We start from the raw sequence: 14,571 nt of genomic DNA on the forward strand, positions 1-14,571 counted from the left end.
AACACCTAATTTACTTTCAACACAAAACCAAACATTGCAAGCTATTGACTAAGAGTGAGCGTGGAGTCAGAGTACGCCATATGGTATTTGAAATAAATTGGATATTGAGTATCAACCTGGTTTTGGCAGGCAAACGGTCAGTTATTTGAATTAACTAACAATAGACAATCTTGATACTGTGCAGAAAAAGAAGGATTATTAAACTGAAATGATAATTCAATCTTTCACAGAAATTCTATTTACACACAACAAAGTATCTATTCAGCATTACGTTTTAACATATTTTAACTTCTACAGAGTGGGAATTCTACAACTGTAAAACCAAAGAGCATTTTCAAAATGAAGAGTTAATACGCAGTTCATAACAAGAAAATGTGGACTACAGTCACATAACCGGAGTGTCTTACCAGGAGCCTTGCTTGGAGATGTAGCCCCATTAACTTTTGCTGTTCTTACCCTACTCTCCTTGACACCTAAACCTCTTGTTGCTGATAAAAATCAGACCCTAGAGTTTTTTTTCAGGAATTTTGTAACATTTAGTCTTTGGAATACAGAAGTCCCTGATAACCTTCCTTACATAAAATTCCTAGAAGAAAATCCTGAAATATCATTAGCATTGCATAAAACACAATTTCCATTACGTATCTTTAGAGCCGTCCACAGCAAAACATTGCTATTTATCAATCATCTTCCTGTATTTCATGAATATCTAATGCTGTTTCAAGCCCACATTGTGTAGACTATCTTCATTCATGATAATTTTAAGGGATTTCAAAGTTTTCTCATTAAGTTCAGAGACAGACTATTAAACACAAAATGTTGTTTTCACAGAAAGGTGCAATAAGTAATTTAAAATTCATGCAACAAATATATGAGTGTCCAAATACTATCTAACTGTATGGATCCCCTTTTATCCCTTCCCTCCCTCATCAGTGTAATGTAATTACTGAAATTAAAAGCCTACCAGTCACATTAATAGGAACCACATCTGTTTGGACTGCCTGCGCTTGTTGTCGCATTTTCTCTTCTGGCGTTGGCAGTGGGAGTGACTTAGTCCAGTTGGTTTGGGTGTTGATATCTGATAATTCATTTGAAACTGGAGTTTTAGGCCTTTTGATGGTAATAAGCTTTTCTTCTTCTGGGGAAGAGGCGAGACACTGCAAAGAGAAATACATGCAATCATGTAAGTTTGCTACCAACAAAAAAAAAAGGCAGGACTATTGTATTACTAAGGCATTGCAGCTGAAATCAGCACGACTGCTTGTGGAGCAAAATAACCCCTGAGAAATACCAGACTTCAACCTACATAGAGAGTCATTTAAAAAACACACAAACCGCCAACCCACAGCAGAACACCTAGATTGTATTTATCAAAGACATCTGATCAGTCGAAGGAATATATACGAATGAGAGAGAAAAGAGTGACCTTGAGCCTAGCAAAGCACAGAACCTAATTATCTCAGAGACTGACATCGTCCCTGGAGCGAGGAACCCCTCTCACTGCACCGCGGTTTGCCTTCCCCTCCCCTCTCCCCTCCTAGTGCCCTGTTAGGAAGGTGAGATTTGAGCACTGCTTTGCTCCAGCTGTATGAGGTTGTAAGGACGCGTAAGGTCTCAGCAAGAAGCCTGCTATGAAAAGACAGATTTTGGAAGAGTTCAGTAAAAGAACCAGTCAATGTGCTCTACAAAATCATCAGCCACTGATCCGTGAGGCAGCAAGAGTAACTTTGCTTTGGCCTTGGAGAAACATGGCACCGTCAAGGGGTTCATTTTACCCATTTTTCAAGGGTGAAAGAGTTAACAATATTAGTAGCCATAGAACGGTCATTTTAAAAGTCATTCCTTCTCAAAGCTGCAGATTTCACCTCCATGATGGGTGTTTCACTTTAAAAAAAACCCAAAACCCAAACAATGAAACAAAAAGAACTTTCTTCACCAGAAAAAGAGGTTGCAACAGCTTGTGCAAATCCTTCCACTTGACAAAGTTATAAGCCAAAAAAGCCATTTGCTTTTGGGGACCAAATCGATTTTCATTACAAGGTCCTTGCTCGCATGCCAGTAACGGCAGAGAGAGCCATAACACAGCTTTTTACTGACAGGACAGTACTAGTCCATGGCAAATCCCGAGGAGAGGCAGGTTCAGAGCACGCAGAAGACATCCCTGGGGCTTCTAGCAGAAGGTCACAAGCCCCAAGCAAACCCGGGAGAAGCAGCTTTCTCTCATCCCCGCTCCTGCCAGCAAGGCATCCCGGGGAATCCCAGGAGCAGGAGAGGAAGGAAGACCTGGAGGAAAACCAACCTCTGCCTCCTCCTGCCCCCAGGCAAAACAAAAAAAGAGAGGAAAACCATGGAAGAGAAGTTGTGTATCAGCACGAGCAGAGATCTCTCTGTAGCCTCCCAACTCCTCTGCTTCAGGGGGGTTTGCTTTGAGACCTCCCTCTCCACCACCAGACCAGAGCTACAGTCCTTCATCCCTTTTCTTTATTCTTCTCTCCCTTTGGAGAGCAGACTATTACCCAAAATAGGGTTGTCAGTACTGAATCACTGCCTCTGCTAGTAGTTACTCCCTCACTGCTGTACACGGGCATGGAAAGAAACATCACAGCTATTTATAACAGCTAGATTTTTAAAAATTATTATTATTATTATTACAGCTTTTCAGTCTAAGCGATCTGTTTCCTCTTGAAGATGAGTGCTATACAAAAGACATGCCCAGACACTGTGCCGCAACCACTGTTTATCATTTCTGATTTTAATTTTCTTCCTGTTATCATAAGGAGTTCCCACTGTTTATAAATAAATAACCGTTTATTTAGTCTATTATGCTTCGATTCTACCTCCCTTAAGATAGGGTCCAACATTTTAATAAAAAAATAAAAATAAAAGCAACTTCCAGGCAAAAAGTAAAAGACTAGAGAAGTAAAATCTCTTCAGGTAATAATAAAAAAAAACATTTTAGGCAATGGAATTATTACTAATATCATCCTGTGGTTTGGAACCACACTTTGAAACGTGGGAGCTTTTCTTCGAGGAAATAATCCATTTCTGTCAGTCTTGCATTTCTGTACTGGAGAGGCTGCGGATGGGATAGATGCTGCTCTGCAGGAAGGGGCTCAGCCCGGTGAAAGCCCCAGCAGTTCTTGCAACACAAGCTTCTTGGAGGACACCAGTATTTTTTCAGTATTTTACAATTTTTTTTCAGTTTTTAAAAGGCTCTAAAATTTCTATAAAAATATAATGTGAATGCTTATCTTTTTATGAGTGTGTGTACATACACTGTTTATACACATATACAGTGTGGGCACGCATATGTAAATGTACTTACACACAAACACAAGGACTTTCCCACCACAAATCACTCAAATTCATAAAAACCTTCATTAACTTAAGCCATTTGGGAGAGAAATGCCATTGCAGAAGGGAAAGCTGCCTCCAGGCCATGCTTCCCCCCAATTAGGTTGAAAAACAGCTGAGAGAGAGAAAGGGTTTGTAAGGAGCGTGGCAGGGGTGTGCTAGCCCAGTGTCACGGCGGGCACGTGGGTGTGCACTTAACAGAGTAATGAGGGCTTGAGGCAAAGAAATATCGCTCTCCTTGTTCTATAAATTGCTTTTTCTCTGCCTGAATCGGGGCACCAAGGGAGAACACCTCAAGCCTGGTTTTGCAGTTTGTGTGGGGTGAGGACGAGCTCCAGTGACCTTCGGATACTCTGCTTGGTTGATACTGTCAGCATCAATATCTGTCACATTCAGACGATACCGCAGTGCCAGGTCTCGACTGTCACACAGCAGTCACCAGGGGCTACTCCAATATGTCAAGTGGCAGAGATACTGGTTACAAAGCCACCCTTCCTTTTCAAGAAATTATCCAAACCAAGCAGAACACTTTTTCCATTACAGTATAGGTATAGATAGAAACACTGAAGAACTGAAGCACCTACTACAAGGGAATCCTAATTATATTTAAAAAAAAAATAAATGTGGAGCAACAATAAGAAATTTTACAGAATTAAAAGTTGAGAATATTGAGGACAGATGAAGACAGACAGAAATGAATCAGCCCAGTGAGCATATAATGAATGAAAAGCAATTGGAAACCCAGTTGTGCAGCTGAGTTCAAAGCACTGTGTCAGTAAGAATGATTTTCCACCACAGGACAGTGCTGTGTACTTCTACAAAATAATTCAGAAAAAGAGTTGTGGGTGGTTTTGGGTGTAGGAATAAATGTTCACATTTCATCTGTAGGTACACTTTCCATGGCTCCTTGAAGAAGCATGACTGTCTCTACTTATTCTTCCCAAGTACTCACAATGATAGTGCTATAGGGTTTTTCTGATGTGAAGGTAACTTTTAATGGGCATGACAAAGCTGTACACAGCTTTTCTGCACATAAAGGAAAACATCAGCTCATCTTTCAGCTTTCTTAACACAGAAAATTACCTCTACAATCAGGATGAAAATAAGGATTTACATATTTTTGCAAACATTCCCAGATTTACAACACAGAAGCTTGCCAGAAGATGCAGTGAATTGCTGCTGTGGAACAGGAATGTCTTCTCAAGTAAAGTCTATTAGATCAGAAATAGAAGTGGACTAGGCAGCACTTTGAGATTATGTATCTGCTTAGCAAAGCCGATCATAAACACTACATTCGTAATAGAATAGAAAGAACTTGTCCCATTTTTAAAGCATCTCTGATTCATAACAACCTTATTGCTAGACTTAAATAGTAAAATTTCGTTGCAATGGGATGTTACATTCGTCTCCTTGGGAAAATTTGTTGGAATTTGTTTTTTCTAACGGACATGGGAAGAGGGAAAAGTGGAATGTGAAAGCAGCCGTCTTGGACCTTGCAGTGTTTCCACGAGCATGCATTAGAGGGCAAAAAGCATGAACTTTCAAATGGGAGTTGAAATGAGAATCCAGGAGAAAAATGGCCTATAAATACCCTATAGACAAGCTATATGGCTCAACAAGCCAGAGCCTCTCTGATGCCTTGTTGACATATTGTTCCCCCAGTCTACTCAGCCGCTGAGATACAACAGAAGGGTTTCACTATCTCAGTACATTCACGCTATTTGAGAGGTCCCAGATGACAAGTGAGTATATGCTGCATATCTCACAGCATGCTCTGCCTAACTACCCTGTTTATTCTTAATTTTTTTATATGCCAGGGGTTTATACTACAGTGTTTGAAAAAAAGATGGGACCTCCAGGAGAAAAATTCAATCCATACAAATTTAACCTTTCATAGAATAGAAACACAGAACCATAGAATCATTATGGTTGGAAGAGACCTCAAAGATCATCAAGTCCAACCGCATACCCAATGCCACCATGCCCACTAAACCATGACTCGAAGAACCACATCTAAATGTTTTCTGAACACCTCCAGGGATGGTGACTCCACCACCTCCCTGGGGAGCCCATTCCAATGCCTAATGACTCTAACAGTGAAGAAGTTCTTCCTAATATCCAACCTGAACCTCCCCTGGCACAACTTGAGACCGTTTCCTCTTGTCCTATCGCTAGTTACTGGGGGGAAGAGACCGACCCCCACCTGGCTACACCCTCCTGTCAGGTGGTTGTAGAGAGCGATCAGGTCTCCCCTCAGCCTCCTCTTCTCCAGACCAAACCCCCCCAGCTCCCTCAGCCGCCCCCCACCAGACTTGTGCTCCAGACCCTTCCCCACCTTCGTTGCCCTTCTCTGGACTCGCTCCAGCACCTCAAGGGCTTTCTTGTGGTGAGGGGCCCAGAACTGAACACAGTATTTGAGGTGCAGAACTCCTTTCAGCAAAGGAACTTCAAACTTCTAGTCATGTCATTTACCTCACTGTCTACTGCTATCACTTCTAAAACTGTAATTTCTCAGAAAAAGAAAATTGAGGTGGGGAAAACAAACAAACAAAAAAATCAGTGTTGTGGACAGCAGTCATAGCAATTCAGCTGTCTATTACTATTTGCCAACATCCTATTTCTTACTAGGTTTGATGGCTTCAAGCGCCCTTTTACCCAACGCAAAGGGATCAACGCAAACAGTAACAAGGAAAAAAAAAAAACAACCAGCCAAGCCCCAAACCTCTGAATTCCTCTTTCTTGGTCAATTGAGAATGTGGCTTTATGTGCCTGCTTCAACCCATGGCGTTTCACACTGCGTTACAGAACACTGCCACATTGTGCATCTACATGAATTTATACTTCAGTTGAGTTACTCTTGTCTTGCTCTATTTAGTGTCCCCAGATCAGCGTCCCCAGTCCAGTTCCCCCAATTTTCACAGAATATTCCTTTTTATTACTTCTACCCACAGATCTTCAGCTGCACTTGCCAACTTTGCTATCTTACTAAATCCTGCACTTCATAACCTTCACTGTCTCAGTAAGGATTTATTTTTTTTTGTCAGTAGGAATTACTGACCATCAAGCAAGTTATCACCTTAACCAGTACTGCAGAAATGTTCCTTTCTTCTTCCTCTACTCTGCTGCAATGGGATTAAAAACATAAGAGTTGTACTGCATCAGTTCAGAGCTTTAAAAGCCTACCTAGTATCTGCCTCACAATAATGGCCAATCAATGATAGACAGGTAAAATTCAATCCAAAGACACATACAGTGGATACCTTTCCCCACATATTCTCTCAGCATTGGATGGAGTCGTCCACCTCCCAAGAGTTTACCCAGTTGCTTTCTGAACCCATATAAACGTTCAGCATCCACAACTCCTGCAGCAGTGGCACAGTGGGAGAATGCAGTGAGTTAAGAATGACCCTCTTCTGTTTGTTCAAAGAGTTTCTGCACTCACTTCCTTATGCTTTAGCATTTTATGCTTTGAACTGCTGTTTCAACTCAGTAAATCGAGCAGGATTTAAAAAAAAAAAGGTGAAGCAGTATAAAATACATGTGTTGATTACAAGAACCCCCCCAACGCCGTGCAATTGCAGCAGAGGGGCAGGGAGGTTGCCAGCCGAGGACACCAGCATCTCCAAGCATCTCCAGTTCTGCCAGAGCCCACACCTCAGGGCTCTCGGGCATTCCGACCTCCAAACTGGAATGCCCAACTGCTGTAGCCCCTCTTAACACCAAGGAAAGTTTTGGATCAGACCTCCTCAAGTCCCTCAGGCAGTTGTTTTTCACTTAAGATACTAAACAGTCTCTTACAGATATTGAAGAGACAACTAACAGTTTGGCTGAGTACAGTGGCAAAAATATACTTTTTTTCTCCATGAATAAGCAAAATAAATGTTTTTTTCACCCAAAGCTTAACAGACTGTATCAAAGCAAAGTTCATAAGCCAAATGACAGGACCTGGGGAAAAATACCATAAGTTTTTGGCATACAAACATTTTCATAGAAGGAATAAAGACACGATACACTGCATGCCTGGGAGCAAGTACTCTCTGTAGCTCACATTGATCATTTAAGAAAAATACATTACTCCAAATTAGTAAAGTTTTTCCTTGGCTAATTAAAAACCAATGAAGCAGTCAATTAAATAAAATACAGTGTTGATTAGGGGAGGTGTTTCAAAGGAGGCAAATGTTAATAGACAAAAAGGAATTAAAAATTTCAGTGAATCAAGTAAAGAGAGGCTATGGGACTGCAAACAAAAGGGCGTAATGAGGAAAAAAAAGGAAACAAACCTGGCATGGCATTCTTCTGTTGACCAGTTGGTTTTTTGATTTTTTTTTTTTTTTTTTTAAACAGAAAACAGAATCAGGTAACGACTGAAGGCTAAGAGTAGAATCAGATTGCATATATGCTAAACGCTACAAGAAACATCAAGCTGCAGATACAGCAGCTGGATGGCCCCATTCTTGGGCAAGGTACCTTGTTGCTCCAGGGAACCAAGTTACAGCAGGCGTTAATGCAAGACTGAGAGATGCAGTCTAACAGACTAGACTGTTGAATGAGACAAAAAGAAACAAAGAGAATGAGTGACAAAAAGGGAAAGAAAAAAGAATGAGAAAACAACACACACAAGACAAATACACTTAATACACACAATGTACACATTTCAGAACGTACAGGGAACCAGAGTTTGAAAGCGACATCTCAATATATCTTTGACACTGGGAAAACGGAGCAATATTGAAGGGCAGGAATAGCTCCCAAGTCACGTTACCAACAGTGGTATGTAAGAGCTGAGAAAGGAGGATACTGGTCACAATACCGAGATGTAAAATCCAGATAAACCAATTTAATCTCCAACAAACTCAATTAGGATCAGTACTGCAGTGGAGCTTGGCCTGTGCTCCATTAATGTCAGTTGTAAGAATCAACGTTAAGAATAAAAGGGTAGTTCCAAGAACTTCATTTTATATCAACTATCACTCAGAGACCTCAGCTTTCTGTGTTTTCTAATTTTGTTTATCATTTTTGAGTTGGGCTAACCTGCCTGCTTCTCCTTAGCAGTTTTCCTTTGGAACAGCAAATGTTCTGTTTGTCTTATACATTTTCTAAGACTCATGTTGAACCATGCGCTTTGTGGTCTGAATATTACCCTCTGCTGACAGACACCCACCTCCGTAAAACCTGAGCATGTTTGTGCATCAAGGCAGTCTCTCGCATCACCTAGCCATGGTTTCATATTGTCTCCAGCACAGACAGACAATCAAGAGTATCCGGCTACATTTTTTTTAAAAGCAGATTAAAAAGAGATGGGAAAGACAGTTTCCTTTGTGAAATCACCATGCAGCAAAACATTGTTTTTTCTGCAAGTTGGCAATTATGTCAACCCAGAAGTAAATTTCCAAAAAGTAAATAGCTATTCATCCACCCATCATTATTCTGCTGTTCTCAAATTTCAACTGTTAAGTACCGCACGTACAGAATTTAAATGCTGGCTTTTTTGCTTTGAATAGACAACAAAGCTACAAAGCTTTCATCTGGTGGTGAGGAGTTCACATTTTGAATCACGGGATTTTGGTGACCCCAGTTCCACAGTTACTGAAGAACTCCTCTGACAGCTGAAATATGACTCGCTCAAGGCATAAGACTTATTAGAATTACTTGGCACTTTACCAGTGGGATTGCAAGTCAAGTTCAGAGATCTGTTGTGGTAAGCGTTCTTTAAAAAGAGTAAAATTTTAGGCCATTACAAAAAAAGTCAATTAAACAAAGATACTGGTCAAAGGACTCCACAAAACCCTGAGATCTATCATATGAAGGGCGAATCCTGCTACAGTTTACAAGGCATTAATGTCTTTCTGAGCTGCAAATAAGAATGGCAGGGTTAAGGTTCTGAGATAATCAGTAACATCCAAGACTGTCAGTTTGGCAACTATCTTTCTCCACAGCTCTGAATCATCCTTTCAGCTAAAAATATTTAAAGGAAACTATTCCAATTTGAAATGGAAGTGCTGTCCTATCCCTGAAGCATACTTAATTGCATTAATTTTTTTCAGAATGCACATAAATTGTTAATGACATGTTATGTTAACACTCAAAAAAAACCTTAACGAACATAAGGATGACAGCTTTTTAGCCTCTAAGAGGCCTCATCCATGCTTATATGCTCTCATTCAAATTGTTAAAGAAAAGCGTATTTATATTTTTTAAATGTTACATTAGTTTTACATGTGCAGATGGTTATAAGCTGCACAGTGTTGGCGAAGCCACATATATGTACGCATATCCATGGAGTACATTAATAGCCACAAACAACATGTTAATACTTTCCCTAGTGGAAATCATAATTCCACTGATTTCAGCGAGGTTTTGCAAATTATCATTGTAATGCATTCCACAGTATGAATGTGCTTTACATTCTCTGTTCACTGCCAGTACATACCACACACAGCTAAACAAGATGCTCTAACATTCCTTGCCAATACACAGATACAATGCAATCACCACCTGGATAAGAGACTGTACGTATTCCACAAGACCTTTTATTATGTGATTAAAAACCATGGAGGATAGAACTGAAAACACTGTACCCTTTAAAGTGAGTTCTCATGATCTGCATGCTTTGTCTAGAGACAGAGTTATTTGGTCCATGCTACAAAGGCACATACGGTTTAGCAATGATTCAAAGAAATTGAACTGCATTACAATCAAGGATATCCTCCCACTCTCTAAGCAATGATATTTTGTAGCAAAGTATTCTAGCACATCTATCTTTAAAATCCCAGGAGCTCCAGCATTTCAGCTTTGGACAGCCAGGCCCCAGTGCATCTTGCTGTCCACCCCAGCAGTAAAGTCCTAGCCCGCAACACCCAAGTCAGCTTCTCTTTCAGAGCCCACATGCACAAGAGGGTAAGGTAAGGACAGGGGAGCAAAATTTCTTTTCTGCTTTAGAACATTAATGCAACTTACTAGTTCTGTAATTGAAATGTATATAAATTGCTGTATAAAACAGTAAGTCTTTACAACTTTCTTGGGACTTGTGCTCAACTGTCCCCTTTCTTTATTTGTTTAATTAATTTCTAGATTCTAAGCTAAGCATACTCGGGAGTTGAGATGCAGGCATATAAACATGAAAACTATGAAGCAAACTGAAAGCAAGCTGATAAACCCAACTTACGGGGTAATCTTTCATTCTTCTGGATGCGTTTACGCAAACAGTTGTGATGCATTAGGACAAAGCCTCTGCCTAAGTAACTGCCCGTATTACCAATTCAAAGTGTGCACATGTCGCTGCTATGATGGGAGTACCCTGATGGCTGGTTTATAGCTCTTCTGCTACGGGAATGTCAACACTTCACGGATTCAAAACAACTATCCTGGCTGGGGCCTTCCCTCCAGAACATTATCAAACTCCCTCTGGCTTTCACACCCTGAACATGCCAGCGGGAACTTTATATAAGTGCATGGGTAGAACTGGGATTTTTAAGAGACTATGGAAGGCAGATGACCTACTATCACCATAATTCCAAGGAATCTTCATGATCTTTTTGAAATCCTCCTTATTTGAACAATGTTCTGGCAGGCAATTAAAGTGCACCAGGCATGTATTCTTTCCAGCACTTTGCCCCCCACCATTACCTTTTGTTCAATTTCTTCATAATCATCCTGGTAACTTCCACAGATTGCGCTGGAGGACGAGGAGAAGGTCGGGCCCTGAGAGTAATACTGCGAGCTCCGGTAGCCATCCCGCCGCAGCTTGTCACACTCTGTCGAAAGACAGAGAAAAAGGAGATTAATTCATGACAAGAGCCATTACTGTTTACACTTGATGTACAACGGAACTTACAAAAGGACAGAATATTTTTCTGAAAATGTTTACCATGCATTAGCATTGTCTGTCCCAACTAATAGAACCCAAAGGTGCATTTCTCATTTTTGCATCTATGCTTCCCCCTCCCTCACATATATTATATACATAAGCCCATATATAGCAGATATACACATGGCTTTTATTCAAGAGCTTTGGAAAAAAGGGGGAAAGGGATTTATTTATTTATTTATTTATTTGAGGCCTGGCTCAGTATCTTGACAGATGGCAGCATCTTGCAGGATGGGAGATGGAAGCATGAGAGTAACACCGGGGGTCTCATTTGCCAGGCCGGTAGACAGCCATTATGTGCCTTACACTTGAAATGATGATGTTGCTCACTACTCCAGCACCATCTGCTAAATAACTTTGGCACTGACCACTTGTCTTGTCTTCCTGCCTGCGGAAGAGACCACTTATTGTGATTTTGGAGAGAGGAATGCAAATCACGAGGATCTCAAAATCTGATGTCACTGCAGAGCATGTGTAGTTTAATACTGAAGAGTTTTCAAAGTTCGGAAAGAATTCAGAGCAAACATGCATCCCCACTCAAAACGGCCAAAATCCCTGTCAGCATCTCAGGCCCCTCACCCAAGTTTTCCACAATCACCTTCCTGCCTCCTAATTGATATTCAGTGTGATTGTGCTAAAGAATAACAGACGCCAGAGCATAAGGAAAAATTAAATGTTCAAGATGCGGCAACCAAACTCATCAGGCCAGTCAAGCCGTTAGCTTTACATTTCCAGAGACAGATATCTGAATCTTTTGAAAGATGAGGAAAGCAAAAAGAAAAGTAACTATTTGGTACATTTCTGTCTAAGGAACTGAAATTTCTGCACAATGCGCAGGCATTATCATGACACAAAGTGCTTTTATCACTGCTTGCTGGAGAAAGACGCTCTGTGATTGTATCACCTCTCTCCCTATCTTGATCTTTTGAATATTGCTTAAAACAGAAAACATGCAATGCTGCTTAAAATGGTAAATATGCAATGTTTATACTGAGGGCAAGGTTTTAGAGTGGCTTTTGCCTGGTAAATCATTAAGGAGTTACAATCTGCAGCTCCAGCATACATTTCCTCTGTTATACTCAGGTGCTTCTGAGACTGAGGTCTGGAGGACTCCGTGCTGATGGGTTAACTGACCTAGAGCAACCACAGCTCTATCAGGATTTAATCGGCGTGGACTCCCCTGTATCTGCACACGCACATTGAGAAGGCAAGTTTACAGTTTGACAACTAGCCATTTCCATCAGAGCCAGACGTACGTCCTGGCTATCACATGTTTCTGTGTGGGGTCAAAAAAAAGGCAGCATGGCATGAACCTGTTACTTCTCTCTCAATTCAAGGACCAAGGATGGTGATGGTGGGGTCTGAGATCCAGATCAATTGCTACATCTCAGGAACAGAGGGTTCGTAACCCTGTTTACCTGCTTCGCAGGTGTGAACATGCCGACACTGCACACATCTGGCAAAGAGCTGCTTCACTTCAGGAGGAGGGTGAAAAATGACTGCCAGCAACCGCAGTAAAACAAACTCCTCCACCGCCCTTCTAAATCCAGCACTGGATCCAGCCAGATCCAGCACACGACACTCACAAATGTGAACACCCTGACGGGCTGTTTGGCGGTCTGAGCTACAAATCAACATGGATAAGCGGGCTGTGGCAGAACAAGACAGCCCAAAGACTTGCGTCAACTTGCAGCGCGAGTTAACATGCTAAGTTGTCAACTTAGACACAGCAAGTTTTACCTTCAGACCGCTAATCACCACAAACAAACAAGAAGACAACCTAAGGGGTATGTAAGAATGCAGTTATTTTTCCTCCTGTTCTTGGGATAACGCCCAGGGTCCCGGCTGGCCACTCCTATGACTCTCCGACATCAGGCATCATGGCACGCCCCAAGGGCAACTGATGGTAGATGCATGCTCTGATATTAATTGCTTGACCTTATTTATTCTCCTAACCAATGAGATGAAGATGATGAAGAGCTCTTCGTGAAGCCCAGAAGAGCTCCAAAAACTTAAGTCAGTCAACACTGAAGGTCTCAAGTCCACCACAAGTTCAAGCAGACTGACAATAAAAAGCTGGCAGTTTATCAAGCTCACAACCTCCATTTGTCCACAAAACAAGACCCAGGTAACATCAGAAGCTACTGTAGCAACATGGCCGAAAAAGCCAAGAGAATTGCTACAAACTGCCAGGTAAACCACACCAACAAAAAGGTGATTTGTCCCCAAGAACAGCTTTTCTATTTATGTACTGTCACTGTACATTTTGCAGCACAGCAGGAAAGCCACACCGTGGATGGCTCTCGAGGTCAACATATCTTTTACCTTACATTGCAACAGCGCACAAGAGCTACACAAGGTCAATCATTGCATGTACCTGAACCTTCTGTCACTGCCAGACCAAGGGTGGCTACTTCTGCTTAAAACTGTTCTAGCTGGAGGCACCCCCTCCCCAATCTCACCACTATCGTTAAAGGTGCACATGGTCTTCTGGAGCAATCAGGTTTGTAGTTTTCAGATAAAAGGTTTTTATTTATGTAAAAAATACTGATGAAGAAGCTAGAAATACTTACTCTAGGAAAGACTCCAGACATGATCCCTTTTCCCAGAGGAGCAATACCTTGTCCTGTTCCCAAAACCCCAGAGAAGACTATACATTGAGTGCAGAAGTTCTTAACAGTTAGGCATGTTATTTCAGAGATAATCTGTACTGAAGCTGACTAGGTAACAGAGGGATACAGCCAGTTCTAGTTATTAAAAATCTTCAGTTTTAACAATGTGACAATATGTTACTGCTAGCTGAGCCAGGGACACACACACTCTTGGTTGGACCCAGCGGCAGGGCTGCCATTACCCACATTATTCAATATACAAAACTGGGCACAGCCTTTTCATATTTCTGCCAAAGAACTGCCCGGGCAAACCCCAGGAGACTGCATCAGGTAGGACACAAACATCCGTTCCGGAGGATGCGCCTGCCAGTTCAAACCTGCAGCACAGGCTGCAGTCAAGCTCAAAGTCATAATCTTGCATGTATCTGATCTGAAATGTGCAATAATATTGTGCCCCAGACCAACCGGTTTTGTTTACACAAACACTGACTATTCCCCCACGAGGACCAGGAAAGAGCCACTGCCTTTCAATTCCCACCGGTGGCTGCACTGGGTAGTTCAGCAGCACAAAGGCTGGAACCACCTCCCTGTCATCCCCCGACTGCTTCTGAGGCCGAGTGCGCACGGTGCTGCTCGTCATCTTCCACTGCCTTGCAACTGCTTTTCTGGCTAGGTAATACAACAAATTACAGAAACACAGAATCGATTCGGTCGGAAGAGACCTCTGGGATCATCGAG

General features: G+C 41.7%; 1 protein-coding gene across 1 annotated transcript in view; it reads right to left on the minus strand.

Moving 5' to 3' along the window:
- NHSL1 (NHS-like 1) overlaps window positions 1-14,473 on the minus strand; it is a 37,255-nt gene extending 22,782 nt beyond the window's left edge. Inside the window, exons 1-4 of the mRNA XM_009695414.1 lie at window positions 14,299-14,473; window positions 12,640-12,870; window positions 10,981-11,108; window positions 965-1,157 (exon numbers count right to left, since the gene is read on the minus strand). Of these exons, the coding sequence (XP_009693716.1) occupies window positions 965-1,157; window positions 10,981-11,108; window positions 12,640-12,870; window positions 14,299-14,473 (727 nt within the window). The remainder of the gene's footprint in view (window positions 1-964; window positions 1,158-10,980; window positions 11,109-12,639; window positions 12,871-14,298) is intronic.
- Window positions 14,474-14,571: the final 98 nt, after the last annotated feature.

The sequence above is a fragment of the Cariama cristata genome, unplaced genomic scaffold (assembly GCF_000690535.1).
Source record: "Cariama cristata isolate BGI_N322 unplaced genomic scaffold, ASM69053v1 scaffold40112, whole genome shotgun sequence".
NCBI lineage: Eukaryota > Metazoa > Chordata > Aves > Cariamiformes > Cariamidae > Cariama > Cariama cristata.